Genomic DNA, 26,846 nt, shown 5'->3' with positions numbered 1-26,846 from the left:
TGCCAGGAAGGCCACTTTACTAAAATCTGAATGTACTGCCACCAAAAGGACCAGAGAGAGGGAAGGGTCAGCTGCAATGTGGGAGACTTCATTCAAGTCTCTTGCACTGGCTTTGAGCACGTCACGCCCAACTTTCAGCCCAAACCTTTTCCTCCTGCCTGCAGATTGTTTTGTCCGCTTCAGCATTCCAGCCCTCTCAAACAGGCACCGAGTGCAGACCATCCAGCTCATAAACCACATGCTGTAAGAATTTGATCCATACTATTGTAATTCCTCTTGAAGGTCATACACCATACTGCCTTCAATGACACCAACATCTTCAGAAAACCAAAGCAGGGGAGGAAGAAACAACAGTATGCACTTGAACTTGCACTCCTGACAGTCACAAAACACATTGGAAATGTAAAAATGCTTTCAATGGAGCAAAATTCTACAATGCAGGGCAATGTGGACAGACACCACCACTATTTCAAGAAGAATTCATTTACACTTGGGGTCAAAAAGCCTTAAAAATCTACCTAGCTGCTACTATTTATTTGATTTTGTCAGTTCTCACTCATATAATACATCTCACTTTCCAAAATAAGCTACAGTTTAAGACTTTTATAGTTAAAACTTTATTATAATGTATTTAAGCTTGCACCAAAAGACTTGAAGGGTTTGAGCTGACTTTTTTTTTTTTTAGACTTCTTGCTGGCAGGGAATAAAATTTGTTAGAAATAAGTGTTTCTATCTTGATTTAGAAAAAAAAATGGTATCCTCCAGTTTTGCTATGGAGCATATTCCTACTAAGACAGAGCTGCTGTTAAACTGTTTTGCAGCTGCTCTTGCAGGCATTGCAGAAAAGTATACTGAGAAAAGACTGGAAAGGAGGACAGCCTTACAGGAGGGTGAAGTCATACATATCAGCTGCAGTGTTAAAAGCAGCCCAGAGGAATGTATGCAAGACACAGAGAGATGATACTGTCTTTGCTGGTGAAGCTGGCTGTTTTGTCAGTCATGAGTGACAGCAATGGTATAAACTGGAATTGACAGGGTGCACATGTGGATGGGGACAATGGGACTGAACTTGAAACTGTGAAACGAGGGTGTCAATGAGAGGATTCACATCTGAATGTGTGTGTAAACAGGATAAGAGAGAGAGAGAGAAGAGCTATACTGTGTGTCAGAGAGAAAGGAACCTGGAGGTGGGCTGTGAGAGTGGAGAAGATGCCTGCTGCTTTATCCCTCTTTAATTACTTTCCAAAAGACAGTGATTTCTCCTACCTTCTGCAAGTACAGGACCGTTCCCTTCAGCACAGCATAAAAGGTTTTCCAGCCTCGCTTTCCCCGGGGAGCTGCAAAGAAAACAAATGAAAACCCATTTAACTCAGATCCATTTTTACACTTTGTCTAGGCAACAGGAGAGCTACATTAGTCCTATGTTAAACCTCCTTTGTACTCTCCTTTTCAAAGGACAATGCAACTCAGCACAGTGCCTGCACATACCTGCTGTGAGATAAAGTAATAAAACAACCCTGACGACAGCCCTGGACTGGATCAGAAAGGAACAGGAGCAATGCAGAAAACAGGCCAGAGAGATCTGGTCTTTGTGCTCTTGCAGGTGGGTGTACACTGCCCCTGTAGAGCTATGTCAAAGCTCTGTGCAGTGGCGGTGTTTTCAGTAGGAAACACCCTTTCTCCATGCCAAGACAGGCTGGCAGGCACTGCTCAGACACAGCCTGAAAATCAACACCTCCCAAGACCATCCTTCCCTCGTGCAGCTGCTGCACACCCAAGTGGGCACTGAGTGGTCAGATGGCTGCTTCACCCCTCTTCCTGCAGCCACTGGGGAAGCCAAAGAAGTGGATGGAGAGGGGAGCCAAATGAAAAACTAAGGAAAAAAAAAATAAAAAAATCACCCCTTAAGAAACCTGAAGTGGCACTGAAGAGCATAACAGAGACAACATATCCATCCCACAAATTCCCAGGAACAAGCAGTCGGAAAAAAAAAGGTGGGAGGGGGAGCAAGGAGGTGAATTCAGCATAAAAGCTCCAGTCTGAAATTCAGCTGTGGTACAGGGAGAGAAGGCACAGGCTGTACAGTCGCAGAGACCAGAAGCATCTGAGCTCGCTCTCCACCAAGCACGCACCACTGACCAGCATCCACTGACCTCTGTACTGAGATTAACACACTGCTAAAGCATCACCCTCAAAAAAGCATCTCATTCTGATCTGAAGACACCAAGTGGCAGTGAAGAAATTACTAGTCCCTTGCTCCAGTGGTTAATCGTTCTCATCTTACACAATGAGCATTATTCTTAATTGGCGTTTGTTCATCTCAGCTTCCAACCATTGGCCCCTGTTATGTCCTTCTCCTCTAGACTCATTAAGTGCTTTAGCCCTCAGTACTCCTTTCTTAAGGAAATAGGTACAGCATGTAATCACACCACCTCATTAGCAAGCCCACACAAGCTGATCTTGGCCCTGTAACAATTACAATAAGAAACGAAATATGAAAAGCCCTAACTTTAAAGATTAGTTTCATCTTACTTGCGACCAGAAAGTCTGAATGTAACTTTTTCAAGAGTTGCATGACAATAAGAGACGAGTCTCTGATGTATACAGGAAATTCTAAAAGCACAGCCCTAATGACATTACTCATTAAAGGATTATCCCAAAAATGCCAATATCCAGTGCACTGAATAATGAGTGATTCTGAATATTTATAATTAAGTTATTAATGGTAACCATATACAATTACTTAAGGTTAAACAAACAGAAGTCTAATAAAGAAGAACCTCTTCAGAACACCCAGTCATCATAAAGAACTGTTTGGTTTGATTACGACATCTCCGCTTAGATTTAGTTGTCCACCTGTCAGTCTTCAGGCTGAAAACAGTGACCTCCAAATGTTCCTTCTAAAATATACTAGCACAACACACAAAGGAGCTTAGCCTAACGAGAGAGGGTTGCAGTTAGCGGAAATCAATCACAAAGTTCATTTTTGCCTTCAGAATTCAACCCAACAGGATGAACCACTAGTAGCAACTGGGAAAAATACAGATGTTCCGAGTAGCCTCTGCTGTTTCCAAGACCATGAACTGAAAACAAACTGAAGATAAAATCAGTCATAGAATCTCCCGAGTTGGAAGGGACCAAAAGGATCAATGTGCCCAACTTCTAACTGAAGATTAACTGAACAACAAAAGACACTCCAAGTCAAATCAAAGGCCTTTGATAATTAGTGCCCCAAGAGCAGAAGTAGGACAAGAAGGAAAGAGGATAATTAAAGTAAATAACAGACACAGCAATATTATTACAAAGAAGGGGCAGGGATAAATTGCATGGCATAATTCTGGCCGTTACCAAAAGCTGTTGAACTTGTCAGCTGTGTGACCCAGGATGGGGAAAGTAGGGAAGGGAACACTTAAAGGATTATCCAAGCAGAGATCAAAACCAGCCTTTCTTTAAAGACAGACCTAGAGGGGAAGGCAGATTTGAAACAATCTGGTATAACATAAGGAAAAGGAGAATTATCAAAATACTACAGAAGAGCTGTAATTCAATAGAAATTGTTTTCTCTTCTGTAAACCACGCGCTTCATTTTCTTTTAGCCCAAAAGATTCACACTGCTTTGCTGTATCATATTACTCATTATGCACATGCATTAGAGTAGCTACAAATGGGAGCGAACAATATAAACCCTGGCCTGATAGCGAGAGTGTGGTAATCCAATTGCTTTGTTGTTTGTTATTGCTGCAATTTCCCCTAATGAAGCAGTACTATTCACCTTGAGAACCACACAGTCTCATCATAAGTGGCTCTGCGCAGAGATAACGAGGAAGAGAGATGTTAAGTGCGAAAGATACTTACTTTTCTTTCCATCCATATCTGCATGGATTTTCCGAGCCAGAAATCCAGTTTTATACACAGCAGCATTGGGGTCGTGAGGGATGTCCAGAAATGGGTTGTTAGAGTTGCCAATTCGACTTACAGCCTTCGTCTGGTTCCCATTATCTTTTTCATCTGTACCTTCCAAATGAGATTTTTTTTTCTCTTCTTCATCCCTTAACAAGTAATGAAAAACAATAATGAGCGAGCAACTGACCAGCAAGGTTTTATTTCAGTAATTCTTGCACAGTCCATGTTAAAATATACCTCCCACTCCATACGGGACCCTATGCAGTGAGAAACCTACACATGCACCAAAACACAGAGAGATTATAGCAAAGCTACAGTTCACCTACTTCACCAGCACAGGCCATGGGAGCTGGATTTTAAAGGAAGCCAAAGTTTGCCTTTTACATTCCCAAAAGGCAGGCCTTCAAGAGTGTTCTCTGTCCTCCAGCTACACCTATTTTTATTTCCACTTATCTGAGTGCTAAAATAGGAAATATTTGCCTGCTGGGCTCTCCTGAAAAATCTCCAATTTCTCCATGAATTCACTTGTAGATGAAAAGAATTAGATTACTACAGATCGCTGCGGCTTACTCCTTAACTTAGCATATGAAACACAGACTCTACCCCCTTTTCTTTATTTTCCTCCACGGACTAGCATAAAAGTAGTAATTTAAAAATAAAAACTACAGTAGGTGAATTATGTTATCTGTATTTTAGAAACAAAATGCTGCTCAAAATGTTACTTATTAGTACAATGTATTCAACACAGTTCTTGGGAACAACAGTGCAACCCTTTCAGCAAGTCACAAGCATTGCCTACCTAATGAATGCCTTCTTGCTCGTCACAGCCAAAAGCAAAAAGGATAAGGCAACTTAGAAAATAAAGGGTGTCCATCTCTGAAAACGATAGCTTTCAGAGAAACAACGGGCCCCCGAATCTGGCCGGATGGCACATCTGTGGGAATCATAGTTAGTGTCAGACTACCAAGCAGCCTTGTCTCCTTTGAAGTCCCCACATATTCCTCTCCCGGTGACTGCCCAAGGTATGACAGGGAGGCTGAAGGCTGCCATTTGAAGGATATGGTAGAAATGCTTCCCCTAAAACCAGCACCTGACAAAAAAATCGTTAACGCTTGAGTGCAATGATGGCTACCTGTGGGGAGAAGGTGAAACTTCAGACTGCTGCATTTTACTGGGCCCAGATGATCAGCACAGACGGCAGACTTCATCACCCAAAGCAAAACTTCCAAACATACACACGTTCACAGGTGTTTTTCAAAGATTAGCAAGGTATACATCAGTCTAAAAGCTCCTCTTACAACATGCTGCAACCACATCTGCTTATGCAAACGACCACCCACAGAAAGATCCTCCAAGAGCTGCAGGCTATAGGGACCATCAGGTAACATCCCAACCTTTTCTGGCTTCCTGGGGAATGTAGTCTGACGAGATACCAGGGCATTGACCTGATGTGACAACAAGGAAACCAAACCCAGAGACACGGAGGCCAAATCAGTGCACTCAGCGGTGCCAGGGAACGTTCCCAACTACTTGAATTTGATCACCTCTCATGTTGTTACCTCATGCTTGGCATGGTCTAAGCCCAGCAGGCTCTCAAATAATTTCCGGCCACGGACTAGGAGTTGTTATAGCCAAGGACCACTCCAATGGCACCTTCTTTGGGAGGGTAAAACTTTTTGGCAGTATGGGTACGGGTGCTAAATATTGACAACTGGCCTGAGAGCCACAGACAGGTGCCAGATACTTGCTTCAGTTGTAGAGATGTAGCTATAGTGGTGCAACATATCATCAAGGCGTGGTCTGGAGAGGTCTTCTAATTAATAAGGGGAGTCAAACTTTTACTGGAAGATCTGATTGCTGCACAGGAGACCAGTGCTTGCATCTTCCAGACTACCAGTCTGTGTTTTTCCACTTAAGAACATAGATATCTGCAACAAACTTTTTGTTGGTCAAAGCAATAAGGGTATCTTTGTGCACAGTTTGGCTGAGGCCCTCTCCCAAGCTAAAAAGGGTAGGAATTACTGACAATTTTGGTTGTCCCCAGCCTTTCCTGTGCCTACTGCTCTGACTAGCAAGTGGCCAGGCCAGACCACTGTGTGTCACATGCTTCTTAGATGTGTCCGTTCCAGGAGCACATTCTTTCCACCCAGTTCTCTGTGTATTTCACGGTGCCTAATCCAGACTAAAATCTTGCTTAGGGCACTAAGCACTCAAGCTGATTTGTCACATTTAAGTGCCTTGTGAATTCTGGGATCTCAGCCAAGGACACAGCGGATTTCTCCTTGTCAGCAGAGACCTACTGCAGTAAATGGCTTAGGATTTTTTGGAATGTGCTGTCTTCTTTGGATCCCCAGGAGCAAGTTATCCAATACTGATCCTGTCCTCTGGGAACATCCCTGTGCCCTTATCCAAGCAGCCTCGAGAGTTGTGATGAGCAGTTATGGGGATCCTGGACAGCCCTAGTGCTGGGGGTGGTGCTCTCAAACTCAGCATCTCTGGCACAGCTAAATTGGCTGCAAAAGACAATTGCAGACAGGGCAGACAAGTATATAATGGCATCTGCTGTCCTGACACCCAGTAGCAGAAAGCAGGCCTTTAAATGGCCCTTTAAACTGACAGTGGAAATGGGACATCCTTGAGACTCAGAAGCCCCATGCACTTGTTAGACCTGGACACTCTGACAGTTCGAATGTCAACATGCATAAGCATTACAGAGAGCATGAAGGAATGGATGAACAGCTGAGGAGCCTCTATCTCCCTCTGACCTTGAGTATCTAGCAGAAGCAGAGATAAAATCTGGGGCTCTATGAACCCACTTCTTCAAATGCTTCATTTTATTTCAGCAGTCAAGAATAAGAAGAAAGAAGGAGGACTGGGAGGAGTTTCAAAGCAGCAAAACAGTTCAGGTAATGATCTTTGGTTGTGTACCCTCTAAAGTCAGATGAATAATACTGGTCAGGAATGGAGTCAGGTGGGGACTGATAAAAAGTACATAAATGCTTCTTTGCATTTGTTCGAATAGAAAGCTTACATGACATGGCAAGAAAAAAAGACTGGGTTCATCAATTTAAAAGAAATGGCATTTAAAAAATATTCCTATGTGTAACAAATAATTATACAAATCTGTGGGATAGACAGCATTTTTATCAGGAATGTGACTTGAGAAGCCAATGGGAAGAAGTTCCCTGTGGCATTTTTCTCAAAGGGAGGAGAGAAGAAAGGAGAGCCAGGTGACTACCAGCCAACCCCCTCTCTAAAACTAATCATTAAGCTGCAAGCAGGAAACATCCTAGAATTTGAGAAAAGAAATGGTAATTATAATGGAGAGAGATTTCTGGATTTGACCTAGAAAAGGGTGAGACTCAGCACAGATGTCATTATAACCAGCTCAGTCTCAGCATCCCAGGTACTACTGGCTCAAACACAGCCATTTAGTTTCTGCAACTTTGTAAACAGCAATTTGGGATTTCATATTATTAATTCCAAATTACTATTCAGTTTATTTTAAGATGATTATTTTATTGCTCTTATCACCTGCAGCAGGAGGCAAACATCATATTACAAGCAATGGAGAACAATGAAGTTCACCATCACATTTCCATGCAGACATCGTGCAAACAAAACATATTTAGCTCTGGCACCTTTGAAATCAAACTCGTTTTTCTTATTCACTTGAAAGCTGACAACGACTGATGCAAAAGCCAAAGGAGGAGGAACACCTACAAAACCTGGGATGTAAAATTATAGACAATGAGACTGAAGGGATGTTAAAAGGTCAGCTAACCCATCTCTTAATATCCATTGCTGGATCCATTCTTCGTAATCCATTCTAGACAGATATTTGTAAAAACAGTTCATGAAAACCTCCAGTGAAAGGACTTTCATAGCTTGTCCTGGTAAAGCTCTTTCCTGGTTTACAAGAATTATTGCTAGGAAGTTTTTTTAAACGTTTAACATCAAATTCCCTTGTTTCAAATATAAGCCCATCCACAATGGGTGTGAAGAACTCACACCTTTCTCTGCAACAGCCTTTGTACCCTGAAAATAATACACCCAGGTCCCTCCCGTCAGTGTTATCTTTTCTCAGCATTCATATTCACAGGATCTTGAATTCATTTAGTCTTACAGGTGATGTCAGGGCAGAACAAGACGTTCCCATTCAAGCATAAAAAAAAAATCTCACGAAAAAATCAAGTCCCTTGGGGGAAGTTTAAGCATGAGAAATTATTACACAATTATCATGGCTAAATGCACCAAACTGGCGTAGTTCCAGTGACCTCAGCACACTGAAAACAAGGTGGATTGGACTAACTGGACGAAACAGTGCCTGGCTTCACTGCAGTCGGTAGGAATTTCTGCCAATGACCTCAGTGAGGCCTCATCGCTACTTTGTCCTTGACCAGTGATTCAAGGAAATGAACTACAGTCCAACAGACGGGAGAGATCTAGAGTGGTATGCAGTGCAGAAGAAACATGGAATTGGATAAGAGACAGCGAAATCATATCTATGATGGTCACTTTTCCCACACTGCTTTTCTCAAGGCAGGCAGGCAAGAGGAAACGACCAGTAAATGACAGAATGCTTTGTGGTAGTTCTGTTGTGAAAATTAATCAAAAACCTGGGGGGATAGGTGGAAGATTGTACTAAAGGACTACATTTACCAGTTCTTCATGGATTCCGGGTCATATTTGTGTATTTTATAGATCATGGCATGTGATTCGCTTTTAACCTTTTAGGGAGCTGGAACCTGCAAGTACTGCAGAAAAAGGAATTCTAATGTAAATTCTCTTTGAGAGCTGTACTCATGTTTCCTTGTTCATAAAGCATAAACGAGTATTTGTCCTACCGAATGCCTATGGACACAGATGAGGAGCACATCTGCTGATTAAGGTGCCACTACTTTTGACTACAAATTTGGAATCAATGGTAGCCTTTCCTCTCAGGGGGCTTAGGGACTGTAATTCTGCTGGAAGTGGACAGCAACCTACTCAGCATGATGGCACGTGCTATCTTGTAATTAGTGTGATAAGGATCAGGTAGCAATCTTCCCCATCTCATCACTGTTAGCCGTCCCTGCCTAAGGACTTACAGACAGCCATTAATCCACCAATACTGCATTGCCAGAGAAGCTCTTAAACTGCTTCTTCGCTCATACAAAACAGCTTTAAATCCTCAAGGGGATTTTAGCTAGAGGAAAGGTGTTCCTTCATCTTAACAGCACCGTGAGGAAGGTTATACTGGATTTTGCAGCCATATTTCCACATTGCCTTACCTCCCGATTCTTCCACAGCCAACTCCATCAGGGGAAGCAAATGAATGTTCTTTGGAAAGGACAGAGAGGACCTTTCTCAGTTCTCTCACAGCAAAACTGACCACATCTCCTTCCCATTCACCTTTCTCTGCAGCAGATCAAGACACAGTGATGTGCCTTCTCCCTCCAGCTCAGGCAGTCCTGAGGCTGCTTAGGGTTGCTTTACACCAACCCACAGCAGTGTAACACTGAGGAGAAACGTCTTCATGCTTCCTCTTCCAGCCATCCCTCTCAGGCCTAAACTAAAGGTACTACCTCTTCAGCTTTCTCCATAATGAGCTGTGTTTCTCAGCACAGAAAGTAATTTGCACGCAAGTCCCAGCTATCTTCCTGAGTTGCATTACAACCACCTCTCAAAGCCTAATTTAAGATTCTGGTTTGCCCCTCTTCCAGCCTGCTTGCATTTCCCCCCCCCCCCCAAACAATTCATTAGCAATGGATATAGTCAGGACTACGTAAATGCCAGAGAAGTTATTACCTATACAGGACCAGGTCATCCCATAAATCACCTTGACTGAAGCTCATGGGAGCAGAGCCAGGCATGAGCCAGTTCCCACCGGGAGGCTGCCCAAATCGATTAAACACAATATGGTCTCTTGCCAAGAGAAAAATTCTGACATGAAAGTCATAACAGATTCTGCTGGGTCTAAAGTACCTCTGCGAAAGTATCCTGCAAAGCGCTCTGATCTTGTGACATGTGAGATTCACACAGCATATTCCAGACCCAGCATATGGTTTGGGAGAATGTCTCACCTTGCTTCTTACAAGGCTCATCAGAGGTTGCACTTCATGGCGATTCTCATTACCCACACACCTTCCTCACTACTCTGACTTTACACTTCCAAAACAGGGGCTGCAATCCCAGTTGGGATAACTAGCCCTTGTAAGCAGGGTTTTATGCCTTGACAAGATACTCACTTGCAGAATGTAAACTTAAGGAAGATCAGAAGTCAGTGGGCCTGCAAGACCTATGGCAGTGGTTAGGGCTGCTACCACTAAGATGCAGGAGCATGCAGTCCTAGGAAAGCGAGGTTTCAGATAGGTAAACCCATATTGATAAAGACATCATTCTATTTTACACCAAAACCCACTGTTCTGCAAGAGGCAAGATCTAAAACAGACCCTTTCACTCTTTGCTGGCATACTTCGACCACATAAAACCTAAGCACAGAGAAACGTCAATTTAACATGATTAGGAATGGAAGCTCTCTCATCTTCTTTGTTTCAGTAGTTAACAAGTGTTAGTCTGTCAAAAGCAGCTAAGGATAGGGGGATATCAGACTTGGTCCTATTTATCATCTTTCATATTAGGTTGTTGTCAAGTTATCCATAGTTAATCAGGAGACAAACCAAGACAATAAACCAACAGCAGGAAACTCAATCCAAGATGTGTGTTTCTATTCAACGGTTCTGACACAATGTATTGAAAGATAAAGGGAGAAGTCAACATCTGTTTTATTTATGCAGTCACAGAACAAGAGAGGATTTAATTTCTCTCTTTTCAGGCTGAAGTTTCCTACAAAATGAAATGTCCTCTTTCCTTACAAATGCAATTGGCTCCTATCACTAACAACTCCCCTTACTGGATAAACAGATGAGGCAGTATTGCCAGGTCATTCATTAACAGAAAAGCAAACTCATTACACACGCTGGCTATCTTCTACAGGCGTTGGAGCCCACTCAGATGGTGACACAGAATTATAAACAGGTTACTACTCAGGTACTATTTTTAAACTCCTAAATCCCATGCAGTATACTTACACTGCCCATTCAAGCTTCTCATTCTTGATTGAATTGTAGAGAGCCTGCAAAGGGAAAGAAAAAATATGTGATTATTTTTACCCCTGCTACACATACATTAATATGCTAATGAAAATTAGTAAACTATTATGAGCAAGTGAGCTGTCTCTGATCAAGAAAGTACCATATCTGCTTATGGTAACAAAAAAGTCTTGAGAAGAAATCTCATCTAAAAAAGAAAATACCAGAATACATGGTTTGAGAGTAGAGTCATTTTCTGGAACACAATTTTTTCTGTATTTATTTTTAAGTAACTCCACAAGTTTGCAAAATGCACAAGACTACAACCCTACACGTCACTCTGACATTCAAGCTCACATTTCATTGCAGCTAAAGTCCGTGAGATTTTTTGCCACTGACTTTAACGAGGCCAAGACTTCATCACAGAGGCTTACCAATAGAAGTATACCAGGATACCTATCCAAAGCTTTTGAGCATCACGGACACCTGAATGCCTCCCCCAGTTACACATTCAGACATAAATAAATTCCATTTAAGTGCAAAACTGAAGAATAAACTGTAAGTAACTTTTGTGTTTGAAGATCAATGTCTTAGACTGCTACTTGCTGATGTAGTTACTGTTTTACTTCACGGGACAGAAGCCAGTAGGCTTGACACCAAGGGTCCCAATTCTGTTGTTGATACCAGCCTGCAATAAAAAGGGTCTGGAGGGTGACTTTAGCCTTGATAGATATCAGACAGTTGGGATGAATTTCTTTTGAGAGGAAGCACTTGGATAAAAGCATCTGATTTGTGCTGATATATACAATGGATAAAAGCCTGCTATTACTACAAGCTAATGGAGTTCTTCAAATAGGCCACTTGACTCAAGTGAGGTATTTTGGTATGGAACGTCCCTGATTCTCGCACTTATAATCCACATTTGTAATTTACCTTATATACATAGCTAGATTTACTCCCTCTGGCACATAACTCCTACACAGCCTTGAAATATGTTAACGTGTAGAAGAACTGTTGATGCACATGATTACCAAAAAGTAGCACATCAAGGATGAACAAATCTGAAAGTCACACACTATAGAAGCTATGACATGCTCAACAGAAACATTAGCATTTAAATAGTCTTAAGTCTGCCCCAAAACAAAAATAATTTGGACGACTATAGAGTTGAAACTAGTCTTGTACATATGTCACCATTGAACTTGCAATGGGAATCCCATGAGTATATCCGGCTGCTCATCCTGTGATCCGCTGACTCCTTTCCGAATCTGGCATAGTCTATTTGAAGATCCGTAATATTTAGCTCTGTGAAAATCTGGCTTCACCAAACCATACACAAGGAGGTCAAACACACCAGTACAACTTGCCTCATGCTGATGCTACACATTCAGCAACTTTTAGGTGCCATGTACCATGAAAGTAGGTTTCTCAGAGCAATGGAACAGAGATGATCACTAGAAGGAGTACTTCACACCATACTTTTACCAGCAGAGAGAGGTCCCCACCACAAAGAGGGCTTTGCTGTGCTGCTCACAGAAATCTGATGAAATATTTCCAACTCTGGAGTGTTCTCTGTCTATTTGTATTTAACCTATCTTCTCCAAATTTGTAAGAGAAGCTCTGATCCAAAGGCAAACAGCCCGACAAAGGTAAAGGAAAGGGCACTGCTGGCAGTTTGTAGGCAATTTGCTTAATTTTCAGATGAGAGCTAGAAAGAGATTTTAAGAATACCCTGCAGGAAGAAAAGAAAACAAAGGGCTAACATTTGTCCTACCACGCAGCCAGCAGTCCTGCAGAATTAGATGTACCTTCATTCTTCCGCACATGCAGAAAAGCAGCACTGATTGCCTCGGGTTGCCCAATACTTCCTTTTAGGAGCCACTATATTTCTAATGATTTGGTCAAAGCCCCATTACTATTCTTTGGCTTGGCCTCTTCTTCCTACTGTTATTAAAATATTCTCCTACAGTTTTAAGCCAAAAATCTACTCAAAATATAAGGTAAAGGGATAGATTTTTTCCCCAGTTGGTTAGAAGAGCTTTTGAAACTGGGCCTGCCCTCAGGCATCAGAAATGCCTCTTGTTCTTCTCAGGCCCAAACACCAGATTGGGTCGCAATGTCTGAAAATGAACACCTGCCCTGTGCAGTACTGCTTTTTATGGATCTTGCTGCTAAGGAAATCTCTAAGGATCACTACAGCCAAAGAGCAGGACACATAAAAGCAGAACTCCAGATTGGTGAAGGAACAACAAATGCCCCAGGCTTTTGCCTTGTGGAGAGTGACATGTGTTTGTCCCAGTCCTTCCGAGTGAGCCAGACCCTTCTTTAGGGAGTAACAGACACCAACCCCGTCATATGGCATACATCTGACAAAGGACACTGTGTCCCCCATGGAGCACCAAATACAGCCTCTCAGAAAGTCTCTGTTATTTACAAAAATGGAACAGCAAATCCTAGAAAATATCCACGGCCCAGGCGGCTGTATACAGAGCACGGTCAGTGTGCCCACCGAGCATGTTCATCGAGACCTCAGTGTGCAGACCACGTAAGGGCTGGTGATGTATCAGCTCTCTCCCTTGCCCCCCAGCCCACCTCTCTGGCAGAGATTGCTGTGCACTGGCCACTGGACACACCATCCTTCTCAAGATGCTTTGCACTCCTTCCCTAATGCTGTTTATACTGTGGCATTCTCCCAGTTTCTACTGGGCTCCCCCATGATCGGAAGAAAATTTTTCTCCTCCCTTATTTTACAGCCCAGCACCTGCTCTGTCATTTCATGGCTGTTTCCCAAGGCCCTGATTCAGACAGCAGCTCTTTTCAGCAGACATCTTCCCAGAGTATGATTAAATCAAACTTGAAGACAAACGCTTAAATGCTTCGCTAAATTGTAACAAAACTGATCAGAGATTACAGTGGGAACATGACTTTAACTGTACTTGGCGAGCTGCAAGGATGGGTTTTACTAACTCATGCTTTTTGTCTAGCAAATTAAAAAAAAGACCTGGTTTTGGGCATATTCACAGTTTGACAAAAATCAGAGTTTCTCACCTGTTAACCTGGGAAGCGCTTGGCCAATTTAATATCTAAGTCAGAACACCTCAGGCTGGACCACGGCAGGGAATGTCGGAATTAGTATTTCACTGGTCTCATCTTCCAAGCTGGACTGATACCACTTGGAAAGGAGAGACTCTTTCTCTCTCTCTCTTGTCACCCAAGGCTACTGTAAACAGTACATAAACAGCTACTCGGCAGCACCCAGTTTCACTATTTTAACTTGTAAGCACTATTACCCAGACCCCCAAAACCTACTACCTGGAGCTTTTCCTTTTCTGAGAACTGCTGATCTCTGGGTCCACTACACATGAGGCCCAGCACTCCTCTGGGCTTCCTGGAGAAAGAAATGTAGTTTTTAAGAGAGAACGAAATAAATTAACTAGTGTACAAAACAGAATAGAAAGCACCATCCTGAACACCTTTCTTAACTCCAGCATTGTTTCCTATAGCTCCAATTTGACCCTTAACAGCCTGCATTATAAAAAAAAAAAAAAAAAAAAAAAAGAGCAAACTGGGATTTGCTTGTATTTGTTCACAAACAGGAAAACAAATGTGTGCCTCCTTTTCTAAAAGGAAGCCTGCAATTCTGTGAGAAGCCACTGAATTCCATCTGTTTTCCCTTTGGTAAACAGGTAAAGTAGAAATATAGATTTTGACAATCTCTCACCAGTTGGTAATTTTATTGCAATTGGAAAGAGAAGCAAAACTACGCAGAAAATGCTTCTGAAAACTCCTGTTTATTTACAAAGCTGCCCAAAAAAAAAAATCGCCTGCCATCCTCACCTCCCTCAAAACCCTGTCACATGCAAAAACCACTGGACCCATTTAGATAGGCTGCTCTCAGCACCTGCCGACTGCCTGCTATGCTGTGAGTCAGCCTCTGCATGCAGAAGCAGCAGACAAAAGAAAGGCACAAGCAGGTGTGAACACAGGGGTAGAGATGCAGGGAAATAGCAGGGTACTCATCCAGGTAAATAGTTTAGGTAACAAGCAGGCACAGGCTCCCCAGATCCTGGCCAGTAGAGCACAAGGAGCTGAAGAGCTCCTGGAGCGAGGCATGAGCCCTTCCTTTGAAAGGCAACACAGGACAGGATCTTGAAGCAGACTTTTTGTCAGTGCCAGTTCACGGCCACATTTGCACACATGGGTCCTTCCAGAAAAGCTTGCCAGGAAGGAAGGAAATGCGCCACAGGTATTTCTCATACCTGCTCTGTGCATAAAAGGGAAGGTGCCAGAAATGCTTGTCATGAGCAGGTAAACAGGCAAAAACAAAACCAACTTTGGAGATCCGGGATCACCCAGCCAGCTTTCTCTGGTATTTGTTTCTCAGGCTCTCTGCCACCACTCAGTTTTGCCCTGATTTCTGAAGTCATCGTTGGGGGAATGACCATCTGACCAATACAGGAGGTGCAGCAGGTGACCTCTGCAGCTCCCACCAGATGCTCCAGCTGGGCAGGAGAGGGATGCACTTGTGCTCTCAGTGCATGAGATGTGCTCCTCCTGTCCACTAGCCCAGAGACAGGGAAGCTTGCAGGTCACGGGAGGAAGCAGGCTGGCACTGGGAAGAACAGTCTGTGTATGTCCTGAAACAAGGCAAAGTCAGGAACATCTCTGTCACCTGTCTGCTCTGTGGGAACAGAGTGAACCACACGCTCCTCTCCCGACCAGCCTGCGTGCTGATGCAGCTCTGCAGGTCTCCCAGTTCAGCTCCAGCCCACCAGCTCTGCCCCCAGGACCGTGGCAGCTAGCTAGGCACCAGCTCAGCTCCCACCACGCAGGATTTACTGGAGGGAGGACACACAATGTAAGAAGCAGAGCCCTACAGGAATAAGACAGATTACAGAAGCAACAGATACCAGACATCACGGATGCCTACACACAGTTCTGATAGGTGTTGTACTTGGCATGCAGGCCCTTTGAACCAGGATGTCTCTCTTCTCTCAGGCTGGAATGGAGTGAGATGCATTGCTATAAACCACCCTTGGTCTGCTGCTTTTACCCTCCCCTAGAGCTATTACGTGCATATAGATCCACATTACATTGCTGTCTCCTATTCACCACCCTCCCCCAAAACTCAGATCTCGAATTTTTCTCCTCTCCCCATGCATGGTTCTGTAACACCTGGTGAGGCGAGTATAAGGGCTCTGAACACCAAGTGCCTGTAGCATCTTGCCAGTCTCAAAATCTGCTCACGCCCAGCGCTTTACTCTTTTTTCTCTTTCTGACAGGGGTGCAGCAAGGATGCCATAGCAGTACCCCAAGAAGGCCACGGGTTAGTACATGGCATGGCACGTCTGCTGATACCTCTCTCAATTGCAAATTCCACTGGTTTGTACAACAAACATTCTTCTAACAAGCCGGCATACATTATTCATAAAACAGCACAGAGCTGTTCAGCAGCATATGGAACCGATGAATGTTGTTTTGGTGTGGGTGGAGATAGGGTTGATAGGAATGTTTTAGGGGGAAGGAAAAGAGATCATTTCACCCAGGGAATTTCAAGTGCGTCACCAACTGGAGGAGAACATTTCTAAGAGAAACTCCTCTGTTAAAAAATCTGGTTTGTATGGAGAGAAGGGGGGATGGGGAGGAAGAAAAAAAAAGGAAGGAAAGATTGTGCCAGATACATCATCGTCACACAACAGAAAAGGGTGGTTAGCTGGGGCTCCCAAGAGCCAAGAAATTAATGCCACACAAGAAATGCTTCCTCTGTAATCTTGATACATTGGGGTTGCTAGAAAGATTTGTTCTGTACTTGCTGGAGTGTTTCATCAATGTTATTGGTAAAGGCAGCACACGGAATTATTAAGAGTGAACAGAGAAAAAGGCTAGAGAAGTGTTTCTTGACAGTGGAGTACCTGCACAGACTGTTTCAGAAACTGTTTTATTACCCTTGCGCATTTGCGGGCAGGACCTGTACAGGCACCATGCAATTCAGCCCACGGTTGCAGGAAAACAGTGTCTGTCGGGAGGAGAGACTGCTGAGCACGGCACATCACACGGAAGATCCTGAGATCCTCCAACTCACCTTGCCTGCAGCCTGGGTTTGAGACTACCCTCCTGAGAATAATGGCACATCAATCCACAACATCCTTTTCACAGGTTCTCCTGCTGCCCTAAGGCTGTGACGTCTGCCCATGTTACACCCAGGATGTATTAGCTACTGGACCCTGTGCATATAGAAGCGTACGTGTGTCTACGGGTGTCCACAGAAGCATTTCCTGATGTTTTTAAAGGAGGTAGTGGGTCCCCGGGCTAACTTCTTCGGCACAGGCAGCAGGTATATTGCATATGCAGGCACCATGTTGGTGCTTCGTTCATACCAGCCACAGCACAAGAGTACATAATACTCTCCAGATTAGCAAAACAGGCTGTGATGTAAGTGCAAAACACCCATGGAACATGGCTCCGGGGCACAAATAGGTTAAATTCATCCCCTGCCCCACAACAGCTGAAGCAGTCATAGAAACAGCTCTTGAGCATTGTAGTCCTTTTGTACAGGGAACAGAACTTAAAAAATAAAAACCATAGAACTGAGGACATTTTGTGAGAGGTGATGTACAGGCATGCACACATGGGCTTCACTGACGAAAAGACATCCTTTGCAATGCTACACAATGGCAATAACTTTTAGGTTTCCAGGCGTCTGCCACCAACACATTAGTATTCAATTAGTATTGAAGAGCTAAAACTCAAGCATAAACCAGATCTCTAAATCATAGATGGTCAGAGAAGGAACAGAAGAGGAAAACATGGAAAGAATGGGGCTGCCTCAAATCACACGTCTCTGATCAATGGTAGAGCCAAAAATACAAATCTCACCCAAAATCCTGTCTACAAGAAAAGTTACAGGCTGCACTGGGGACACAAGGGGGAAATAGGCAAGAGGAATACATAACCCATGCAGGCTTGTAGTCTTAGCTGGGCAGGTACCACTGACGGGCACGCAGGGATCTTCTCAGCCCTCCATAATATACCCTTCACAGGTCCTATGTACACGACAGGTAAAAGTATCTCGATACGAAACAAGGATACAGCGCTATAAACAAAATGAAAGCTGCGGTACGCTTCCCAACTGTTTGAGCTAGGCAGGTGAGAAGTGGCTTTCTCCCTCACCACAACCTACTGCGCTCCGCACTCAGGAGGCAGAAAGGGGAATCCCACAGAGGAATGAGCACTGAGTGATCATCGCTGCAGCAGCAGCTACCGGCGTCAGACATCACCCCTGGGAGTCCTGCTCGGAGGGCATTATACCGTGTGCTCAGTGGACACATTGCCTGGGAGGGGGGACAGAGGTGCAGAGACTAAGCGTTTCACCCAATGCCAAAAGACCCAAGTTTCTGCCATCTGAGGAGACTTCACATGCATGCATCCTCCCACCAAATACACTAGAATTTTTCACATGCCTAAGGTGAAATTGCTTACAAGAGCAGGGTCTTAAAGCACTTGTAAGATCCACCCCTCACTTTGGCATTTGCCAGAGTAGCAGTGTCAAAGTAACAGACGCAGCATCAGCAACAGCCCCCAAAATAATGGCCACGCTGTTTCTCTGCCATGACCTTACCATTACATTATTTTTTAGTTATGGTGAAACTAGGCCCCCGAAATGGAAATTCCTAGTGAATAAAACATTTCATTTATTTCTGCTTGCAGTGCTCTGATGAAAGCTCTGCAGCTGAGACTCTGAAATAGCACACAACTTGTAATCTGGCACAGGCTGATCTGCTAAGAACTACTGTGCAGCATAAGGACGTTTTCACCATACCGAAGGAGGCTTCTCTCAGGACAGAAACGGGATTTAGCAAAGGGACAGCACAGGTCGATCCATGTGTGTGCCTGCTTGTTTGCAGGTAGACACAAGACACGGCTGATTAAACGCCTTTGGCTGTTCTGAAATACTTCAGCCTCACTCAGCACACCTCAGCAAACGGTTGTATCTTCTAATCCCAAGGCAAAAGCAATTTGCAGCAGGAATGAAATTAGAGGAATTAGAGGTCACTGCATAAAGTTCATCTAATCCTTGGTAACACAGAGCAGCTTTGGGAGGGAGACGGGTATTAAAGCTCTTGCCAGAGGTTCCCAGGTGCCTCTCAGGAGTGATGGAATGAGGAAAAGATGTGATACTGCATGAAGTAGGGGTTGTTCGCCTACGAACCGAACAACTGCACTGGGCAAGGAAACACTGAACGCAGCCACCGTAGCAGCTGGGCATAGCCCATGCTACCGACTGTTAGACAGACAATAACGTATTCCTGTAAGCGCACAAGTGATGCGTCCCTAATAAATACTTGATGGCAATATTTAATCACGCAAGTAAGCGAGATGATGTTTTTATCTAGCACCCACCTTCTGAAACACGGAGCTGCAGAGAAAGAGCAAAAACTATTTTTCTGTGGAAAACAATTCCCATTAGAGGGATAATCCCAAGGACATTACTCGCAAACTCAGGCACCTTCCCTGGGAGCAGAGCTCCAATTAGCATTCTCACTAGCAAGTTTTTCACTGTTTACTACTGCATCAAGCACAGTGACAGGCGTTCCTGTAAAACCTGATCGCTATCATACACACCAAACCTTTTCCACCTTCAGTCTCTCCTTAAGCCTAAAGATTTTTTCTGACTTGACAGCAACTCAGTGATCACTGCAGATTATCCAGAGCCTGCAGAGCATAATCTTTTCAACATCATCACCTCCATTCTTAGCAGAGAGAAACACTATGAATATTTAGCCATTTACCTTGCTTTCTTTAGTAGAGAACTCAGAGGAGTTGGAGATTTTCATAGACTTTGACCGATGGGACTGCCGCCAGAGAGATTCTTCTCGGGAGTATTTCACTGAACCTGTGGCTCTCACCCGGACTTTGCTGGTGCTCTGAACACTGTTAACTCCAATCATTTCCAAAAGTGACGGTATGGGATGGGGGAGAAGAAAGCTAATGGCACTTCCCAATCCCGTGCAGAGGAATTGGAAAAGGTCAAGTCTGGAGAGCCCAGGCTCAAGCAATCAGTGTTTGCTTAAAACGCACTAGGCTGTTTCCTCCAGCATCTTCAGGCACACTGTTTGGAGCCAGCCTGATTGTTCCAGGCATTGCTCACGTCACTGGATAGGAAAAAAAAAAAAAAGGAAAAGAAAAAGAAGAGGACGACAGAAACTCCACCCCTGCTCCACTCCCCTCTCTAGCTTAGACGCCCCCTTCATACACACACCGACGGTGAGAGGCAGAGAGGAGGAGAGAAAGATGCTGGAACAAATGCCAGCAGATCAAGCAAGAGATTCATTTTCAGTTCACACGGCCACACTTCCCTGCCTGCAGTGGCCTGCCACGCTCATTACTGTCTGCAGTAACAAAGGACACTGTAAAGAGAGTCTTCAATCACCTGCCAGCTACAGGCTCCTGGGTGTTAGAAACACTGATGGATTCCCAAAGCACTGGAGAAACAAGTGAAAGCCCACAACATCACAACAAAGTTCTGGGAAGCACCCAAGCCCCTTAGAGGTGCCCTCTCAGAGAGGCCTGCTGTCCATCCTCAGAGAAACTCAACAGCTCTGAGTGCTCGCAGGGTTTAGCCAGAGCCCTCAGGGTGCCTTCCTGCGGGAAGGGAGCGGACCACCACGCTCACGCTCTCGGAGGGGCTGGAGGAAAAGCGATGGCTTTCACAAGGTGACCAGGGCAGGGCTGCGAGCAAGCAGCCAGGGGCCCAGTTCCCCCCTCGGCACTACGGGCAGCCTCAACCACGCCACCCTGCAAACAAGCCGCATCCTCCGGCGGCCAGCCCCGCTGAGGAGCTGCACCCTGCTGCTCCCCAGCAGGACCCCCACAGCTCCCCGTGGCCGCAGGGCGGCTGCCAGGGCGGCCCACGCTCGCCGGAGGCAGGGCTCGAAGCCCTCGGCGGGTCAGGCGCGCTGCCGGTGCCTGGAGCTGCTCTCCCCCGCGCAGGGGGCGAGGGGAGGCCCGCGCCAATCGCAGCCGGCACTGTCACCAGGGGTGGGTGCGCTATATAAGGGAGAAGAGAGATGTTTACCTCAATGTTGCAAAAGCACCATCATTTCTGGTTCCTGGAGACCCAGAGCGCAGCAGACTGTGCATCGCCATGGCAACGTGCTACGATGAGAGAGATCTACTATGCTCAGCACGGGGTCGTGGCAGCTGACGGCACATGCTGGGACAGGTGGAGCAGCTCGTGCCAGCGCCAAGGCAGGAGGGCACAACGCAGACGTGGCCCCTGAACTCAGAAGAGGGAAGCAGGTTGCCCAAGGCAGCACGAGGAGCCGGGAGATTGAATGGCAAGGGGACCTCGGCCTGCCCCATGCCGCCAGCCCACCGGGCAAGGCAAGGCCAGCAGTAGAGTGACAAGCCATGGGGACCCCGTGTCCCACTCCCATGTGGCACACAACACCATATGCCCAGGCCCCTCAGAGGAAAGGAAGCCCCTTGAGACTCCCCACCCCTGACAGCCGGCTGGAGGGGCTCCAGCCCCATCCCACGCCGAGTCACATTTGGTGTCGGCAGAGCCACGTCGAGGCAGAGCCAGAGCTTGTTTAGCCTCTGTCATGTGTGCTGCAGCACCCAGGAGTAAACAAGAAGCAGATGAACCGAGTGGGCGTTTTCCCTAGATACACCTGCCAAGCCTCTTGCAATCTGGGATTTACAGCCTCAGCGGACAAGTGACTAGACAGCCACGTTATGCTCCGAGGTGCATTTCTGCTTGTAGAAAACTCTGCTCCCTCCCCAGCACCCCTCAGCAGCCACCCTTTGCTTGCATTACCCCCAGGGATGCTATAGACACCAATCCTGCCCACAGACCATGATCACTGCAGGCCATGCTGAAGGACAACACTCGGTGAAGAGGGGAACGAAGAACCCCACTGGGTGGGGTTCTGATTCTCCACAGATCCTGCCTCTGTCCAGCTTGACTACTGACCTCTTCCCACCTGGCAAAGAAGCAAAATGCACTCCTATTTCCATGACAGTCCCGCAAGCTCACCCCCACCCCACACATTAGGTTCAAATTGCAGGTGTGCTCCAGCCTCCGTACACAAACCTGACATTGCCAGGGGATACCTGAAGGAACAGAAGACCGTTCTGCTCTGGCAACAATCAACTGCGTGCTCGAAGCTATTTGCACCATTTCCCAGAAACCATTACTTAACCCAACTGAAATTATCCACTGCTAGTGGAAAAGCTTTTCAAAGAAAATATCATCTTAGTGGAAATTTTCATTGCAATCAAACAGCTCCAGATGAGCTAAGCAGCAGGTCCCGACAGGTGCTACGTAAATGGCCACAAATCACTCCCTAACCTACCAGCCCCCTGCCTAGGCAGATTATTCTTGCTCTCAGATTTATAAGGCCACCTCCCCAAGCACCCTCAACACATCCAAAATAATTATATTCCTTAAATACCACACACAGACCTAGGCCACTGTGCATTATGCAGAGCAGTTTCATTATTAAACATAAGCTATACTGAATCACAGCAACATTTCCCTTACCCACAACACAGTATCATCAACACTGCCCAAGCGTCGTGGCTCACCATCCACCATCCTCCAAGCCAAGGTTAGCAGATCCTCAGGCAGGATAGGAACCTTAATGCACAAGGGATCGGGTCTGGTTCAGCTGTAACCAAGCAGCAGTCCAAAACACCAAGGGTGACAGGTCACAACCTGTTCAATTTTATTTCCCCCCCAACCAGAGCATGGAAAACACCTTGAGATCTATGCTTTATGAAGCCTCAAATGTCTTCAGCCCAGGGAGTCGTCTATTTCTCCGTTGTCTCTAATTTCCATCTGTGAGTTATAACACAGTCCTGTAGTCCTGACTGAGCAAGTAGATCTGTGTACACAGTGACTGCTCTTCCTCTTCAGAAAGATCGCTTTTGAACATCAGAGAGGTTCTACCATTTTAGAAATTAGCATGCATACAGGATTGATTTGTGTCTGTAACTGAGCAACAGAATTTCTGAGGGAGAAGGGAAGTGGGTTGTTGACAGAAAAGGGGACAGAAGGAATTTCTTTAACGAGGGGCTGATATGACTATGCAATACCGGAAAAAGAAAAAAATAATAAAAAAAATCAAAGCCATCTGCACCCAGGGGAATCTCCAGTTGTGGCAAGAAGCCACGATCTTCCTCTTGATCAGAGGCCAGCAAAGAGGTAGTAGGAAAGGAGCAAATGGAGATAATCAGTTGGCATTTAGTTGCAACAGTTCAGTAACACCACTGGGGTGACTTAAAGGATGGTGACCTTATTTATGGACACTTCCTACCAGCACCTCCAAGAGCAAACCATAAATCAGCAGGAGAATTTGAAACTTTGGGCCAAAGCAGATGAAGCAGGGGGAGCAGAGCAGAGTCCCTACTGTTCTTTCCATCTCACCCTTTCAAAGCTATCCAAAATCTTTTCACCTGTCACAGGTACAGTGACAGGCTACATCACCCATACAGGTAACAGGCAGCCGTGCCAACTTACTATGCAATAAGCTCCTTCCCATCTTTTCCTCCCACCAGGTTTCACTGACTCAGTCAGGGCCAAATATACTTGGTCCTCGCTTTGTCCTCCTAATGTTATTCAGCAAATAACAACAAAAGAAGAAAACCTGAGGAATTCAAAATGAAATTCAATACTGGCTTTTAGCTACCAAGCCCAAGGACCAAGTTATTGTGTCTGAACAACTTCAGTGTCCTCAGACAAAGCCACAATAATCCATTAGTATCATTTAAGCCTGATCCCAGTGACAACAATACCACCAACAAAAGCTAACAAAATACATACACACATCAATTACCTAAAATGTACTCTCAAGAGCCAGTAATAACATATTTGTGCAGCACAGGAAAGCAGCAGTATTTAATACCACTATTAAATACTGTTGTTTGTTAAATAAACAGCATTAAATCTTCCATAAGATTGCTTTCCTCTTTCCTTCATCCCTGTTTTTTTCTTCTCCCCAAAACAGACGTGCAGTTAATTCTGCTGGATAAAATACTAATACATGACGGCTACAGAACTACAGCTCAACAACTGATCAGCAGTGACATTATTGAACTGACATTACTGTGATATTAAGATAATGATTTCTGAGGTCTGCTAACCAGGGGGAGCTGACATCCAAGATTAAATCTTAATGTCTCCCAACAGCCATCCCTGTAAACAGCAGAAATACTAGAGCAATCACTTTGTTTCTACATACATAAGCAATCACATCATCAAGGAATCCTAACAGGGTAACAGCAAGTTTCATGTATGGTGGGAGAATGACAGATATTGACAACAAATTTCAAAATTGATCACCAAATTATCCACCTAGCTTTTCCCAAGAGATACTCCTGTTTTCCACTGAGATGCTGGGTTTTACCCCTATCTCAGTGAATTTACCAGCAAAAAAACACTCACTGATGTCCTCAAGAAAGAATCTTTTGCCTTCTTACAACTTATGTAGTAGTGCATACACCTTTGCTATAGATTCTGAAGGAATCCCTGGAGATTACTCTGATTTCTTTTACAATATGGAAAGTAATCCTTATAATGGAAAGCAGTCAAACTACTACAGCCTAGAAAGCTATCCCATTTCAACTAAGCTATTCAAACTGCAAGACCATGTGCTTTCAGACTGCCTCAACCATGAAGCAAAGCACACCAACTCATAGTACCAGGAAAATACAAGCCTGGTTCCCAAGAGGGTAACTCAAGAGGGTAAAGTTTTACTCTACATGAGAAGCAGGCTAAAAAGCACATCCATGATCAGCTGACTTGTAGTCACAGACACCAGTCTTTACAACTGACTTTTTACATCAGTAAGTCACTAAAAAGCAAGCTGAGTGACAAAACCATGTCGGCTGGTGGAAGACCAAATCAATCCTGCTATCTCCGTATCTCTCTAGGATCCCTGCTGTACTTGAGCCAAAAGAAATCAGTCCCAAGATGAAGTGCCCTGCTGAGGATGATGGGAGACTGCAAGTTTAGTGAAAACAAGCTTCTGGATAAAAACAGCAGTGCAAAGAAACCATGCCTCCTTTATCCTGATCAGCATTACAGGTGAAGAGATGCAGTTACCTAACTAGATTTTCCTTACAGCATATCCCAAAACAGCTCAGTGTCACAGATTGGGGCCCACTGCATTTCCTGGCTAAGCAGTATAGTCTCCAGAGGGGGAAAAAAAACAAACAAACAAAAAGTATCCTCTTGCATCCTCCTTTTGGGAGCTATTGTCTATTGTAAATTGGGCTGGCAGAAATGAAAGGAGCCATACAGCAAGCATCAACTATCAGAGACCAACAAGTTCTTTAAGTTAAAGCTAAAAGATGGAGCCACAGAAAAGAGCAGCATCCCAAGCAAATCTATAAAACCCATGAAAAAAAACTTACCGTCCTAAGCAGACGTGACAGAAACCCACAGTAAGGCAAATCAAACATGGCTGCAAAGCCAACAGACTCTCTGTCAGCTGCAAACAAACCGTGCCTCTGTACCTGCAGCGAGCATCCTTACAGTCAACAACATTTAAATAAACCCTCCACCACCCAGCACTCCCCCAGACATTGCATAGAAAGAAAAAAACAAAAAAAAAACAACCACCCCTTAATGCTTCCCTCTGATGCAGACAGCAAACACAACAATAGCAAAAAATATAAAATAAAAAATAAAAAAATGAGGCCACTCTGAGAGCCACAAAAGTTTGACGTGGGTGTTGCCAGCACTGCAAGCCTTGCACTGGAAGGAGCAGCCCAAGGGGGGTACATAGGCACAGCCTCTGGCATCCCTGTCCTCCACAAAGTCATGCAGCTATGTGGTGTCTGGCTGCCTTGCCCCAGCCGCAGGAGAAATCCAACGTAGTCCTCATGACGCCTGCCAAACACCATCTGTCAGCAGGGCAGGAAAGAGTCATCTTGGATTTGCCCTGTATTTTTACCAGGATCTTATGAATACTTTGTCACACCAGGAAGCACGACCTCAGAAGGAAACTAAGTGCTCCATTTAACATCAAATATATATACACACACACACACACACACACATCAAAATTCAAGCAGCAACACAGTGCTCTTGCTTGAAAAGAAACAGTGTAACTGGGTCAGAGAGAGAGTAATCCAATGTCATTTGAAAAGTGAGATGACTAACAGGAGGCAGGAGTACCAAAGATTTATATGGCAATAATTCCAAAACTGGTGGAAGTAATGTTTTCTCCCCTTCTTTTTCTCCCCCCCCCAACCCGTTTTTTTAAAATATGGTATAAATTATATTCCTACTCCTCCTTCTCTCGAGTTGCAGTACAGAACTAAAATTTCAAGCAGATCAGTGGGTGGAAGATCAAAGAATGTTTTTCAGAATTTGTTTTCTACCTACATGGAGGTGGGAGTAATATGTCATAGGGACCAAAATGTATGTGTGACATTGTATTAGAGATTTCCCAGCTCGAAAAGAGCCTAAAACTCCTTCTTTAAGGTGGCAGAGAGCAGCACTGCTGAAGACTAGCATTCTGTATCCTTCACACTGACAGCACGAGAAATGGGAAGCTCTACACAGAGACATTCGTCCTCGGGAGCTGCTAAGCATTTTGGCTAAACCAGAGAATAACTGACAGCCTTGGCCATCTGACAGGATGGAGAAGCTAAACATCATATGATTCACTTGCCTGATCGACTTGGACAAGACACTACTGAGACTTTGCCTCCACAGATGAAAATTAACCCCCCAAACACTCATTAGGAGCCTGGTATTAAGCCACATAATTGCAGCTACTACTAATGGAAATTCTTAGCCGACTCCGCTTGGGTTTCACTCCTTACTGACACAAAAGCCTGACGGGCTAGGTGAGATCT

At 44.7% G+C, this 26,846-nt stretch overlaps 1 protein-coding gene across 3 annotated transcripts in view; it reads right to left on the bottom strand.

Annotated features, from left to right (window-relative positions):
* PSD3 (pleckstrin and Sec7 domain containing 3) overlaps nucleotides 1-26,846 on the bottom strand; it is a 100,145-nt gene that overhangs the window by 16,109 nt on the left and 57,190 nt on the right. For all 3 annotated transcript variants that reach the window (XM_035310195.1, XM_035310193.1, XM_035310194.1), the window contains 3 exons: nucleotides 10,977-11,020; nucleotides 3,856-4,049; nucleotides 1,267-1,337 (listed from right to left, as the gene is read on the bottom strand). In XM_035310195.1, the coding sequence (XP_035166086.1) occupies nucleotides 1,267-1,337; nucleotides 3,856-4,049; nucleotides 10,977-11,020 (309 nt within the window). The remainder of the gene's footprint in view (nucleotides 1-1,266; nucleotides 1,338-3,855; nucleotides 4,050-10,976; nucleotides 11,021-26,846) is intronic.

The sequence above is a fragment of the Oxyura jamaicensis genome, chromosome Z, assembly GCF_011077185.1.
Source record: "Oxyura jamaicensis isolate SHBP4307 breed ruddy duck chromosome Z, BPBGC_Ojam_1.0, whole genome shotgun sequence".
Classification (NCBI taxonomy): Eukaryota; Metazoa; Chordata; class Aves; order Anseriformes; family Anatidae; genus Oxyura; species Oxyura jamaicensis.
Note: the sequence above shows the minus strand (reverse complement) of the source record. Positions and strands in the feature narration are given on the sequence as shown.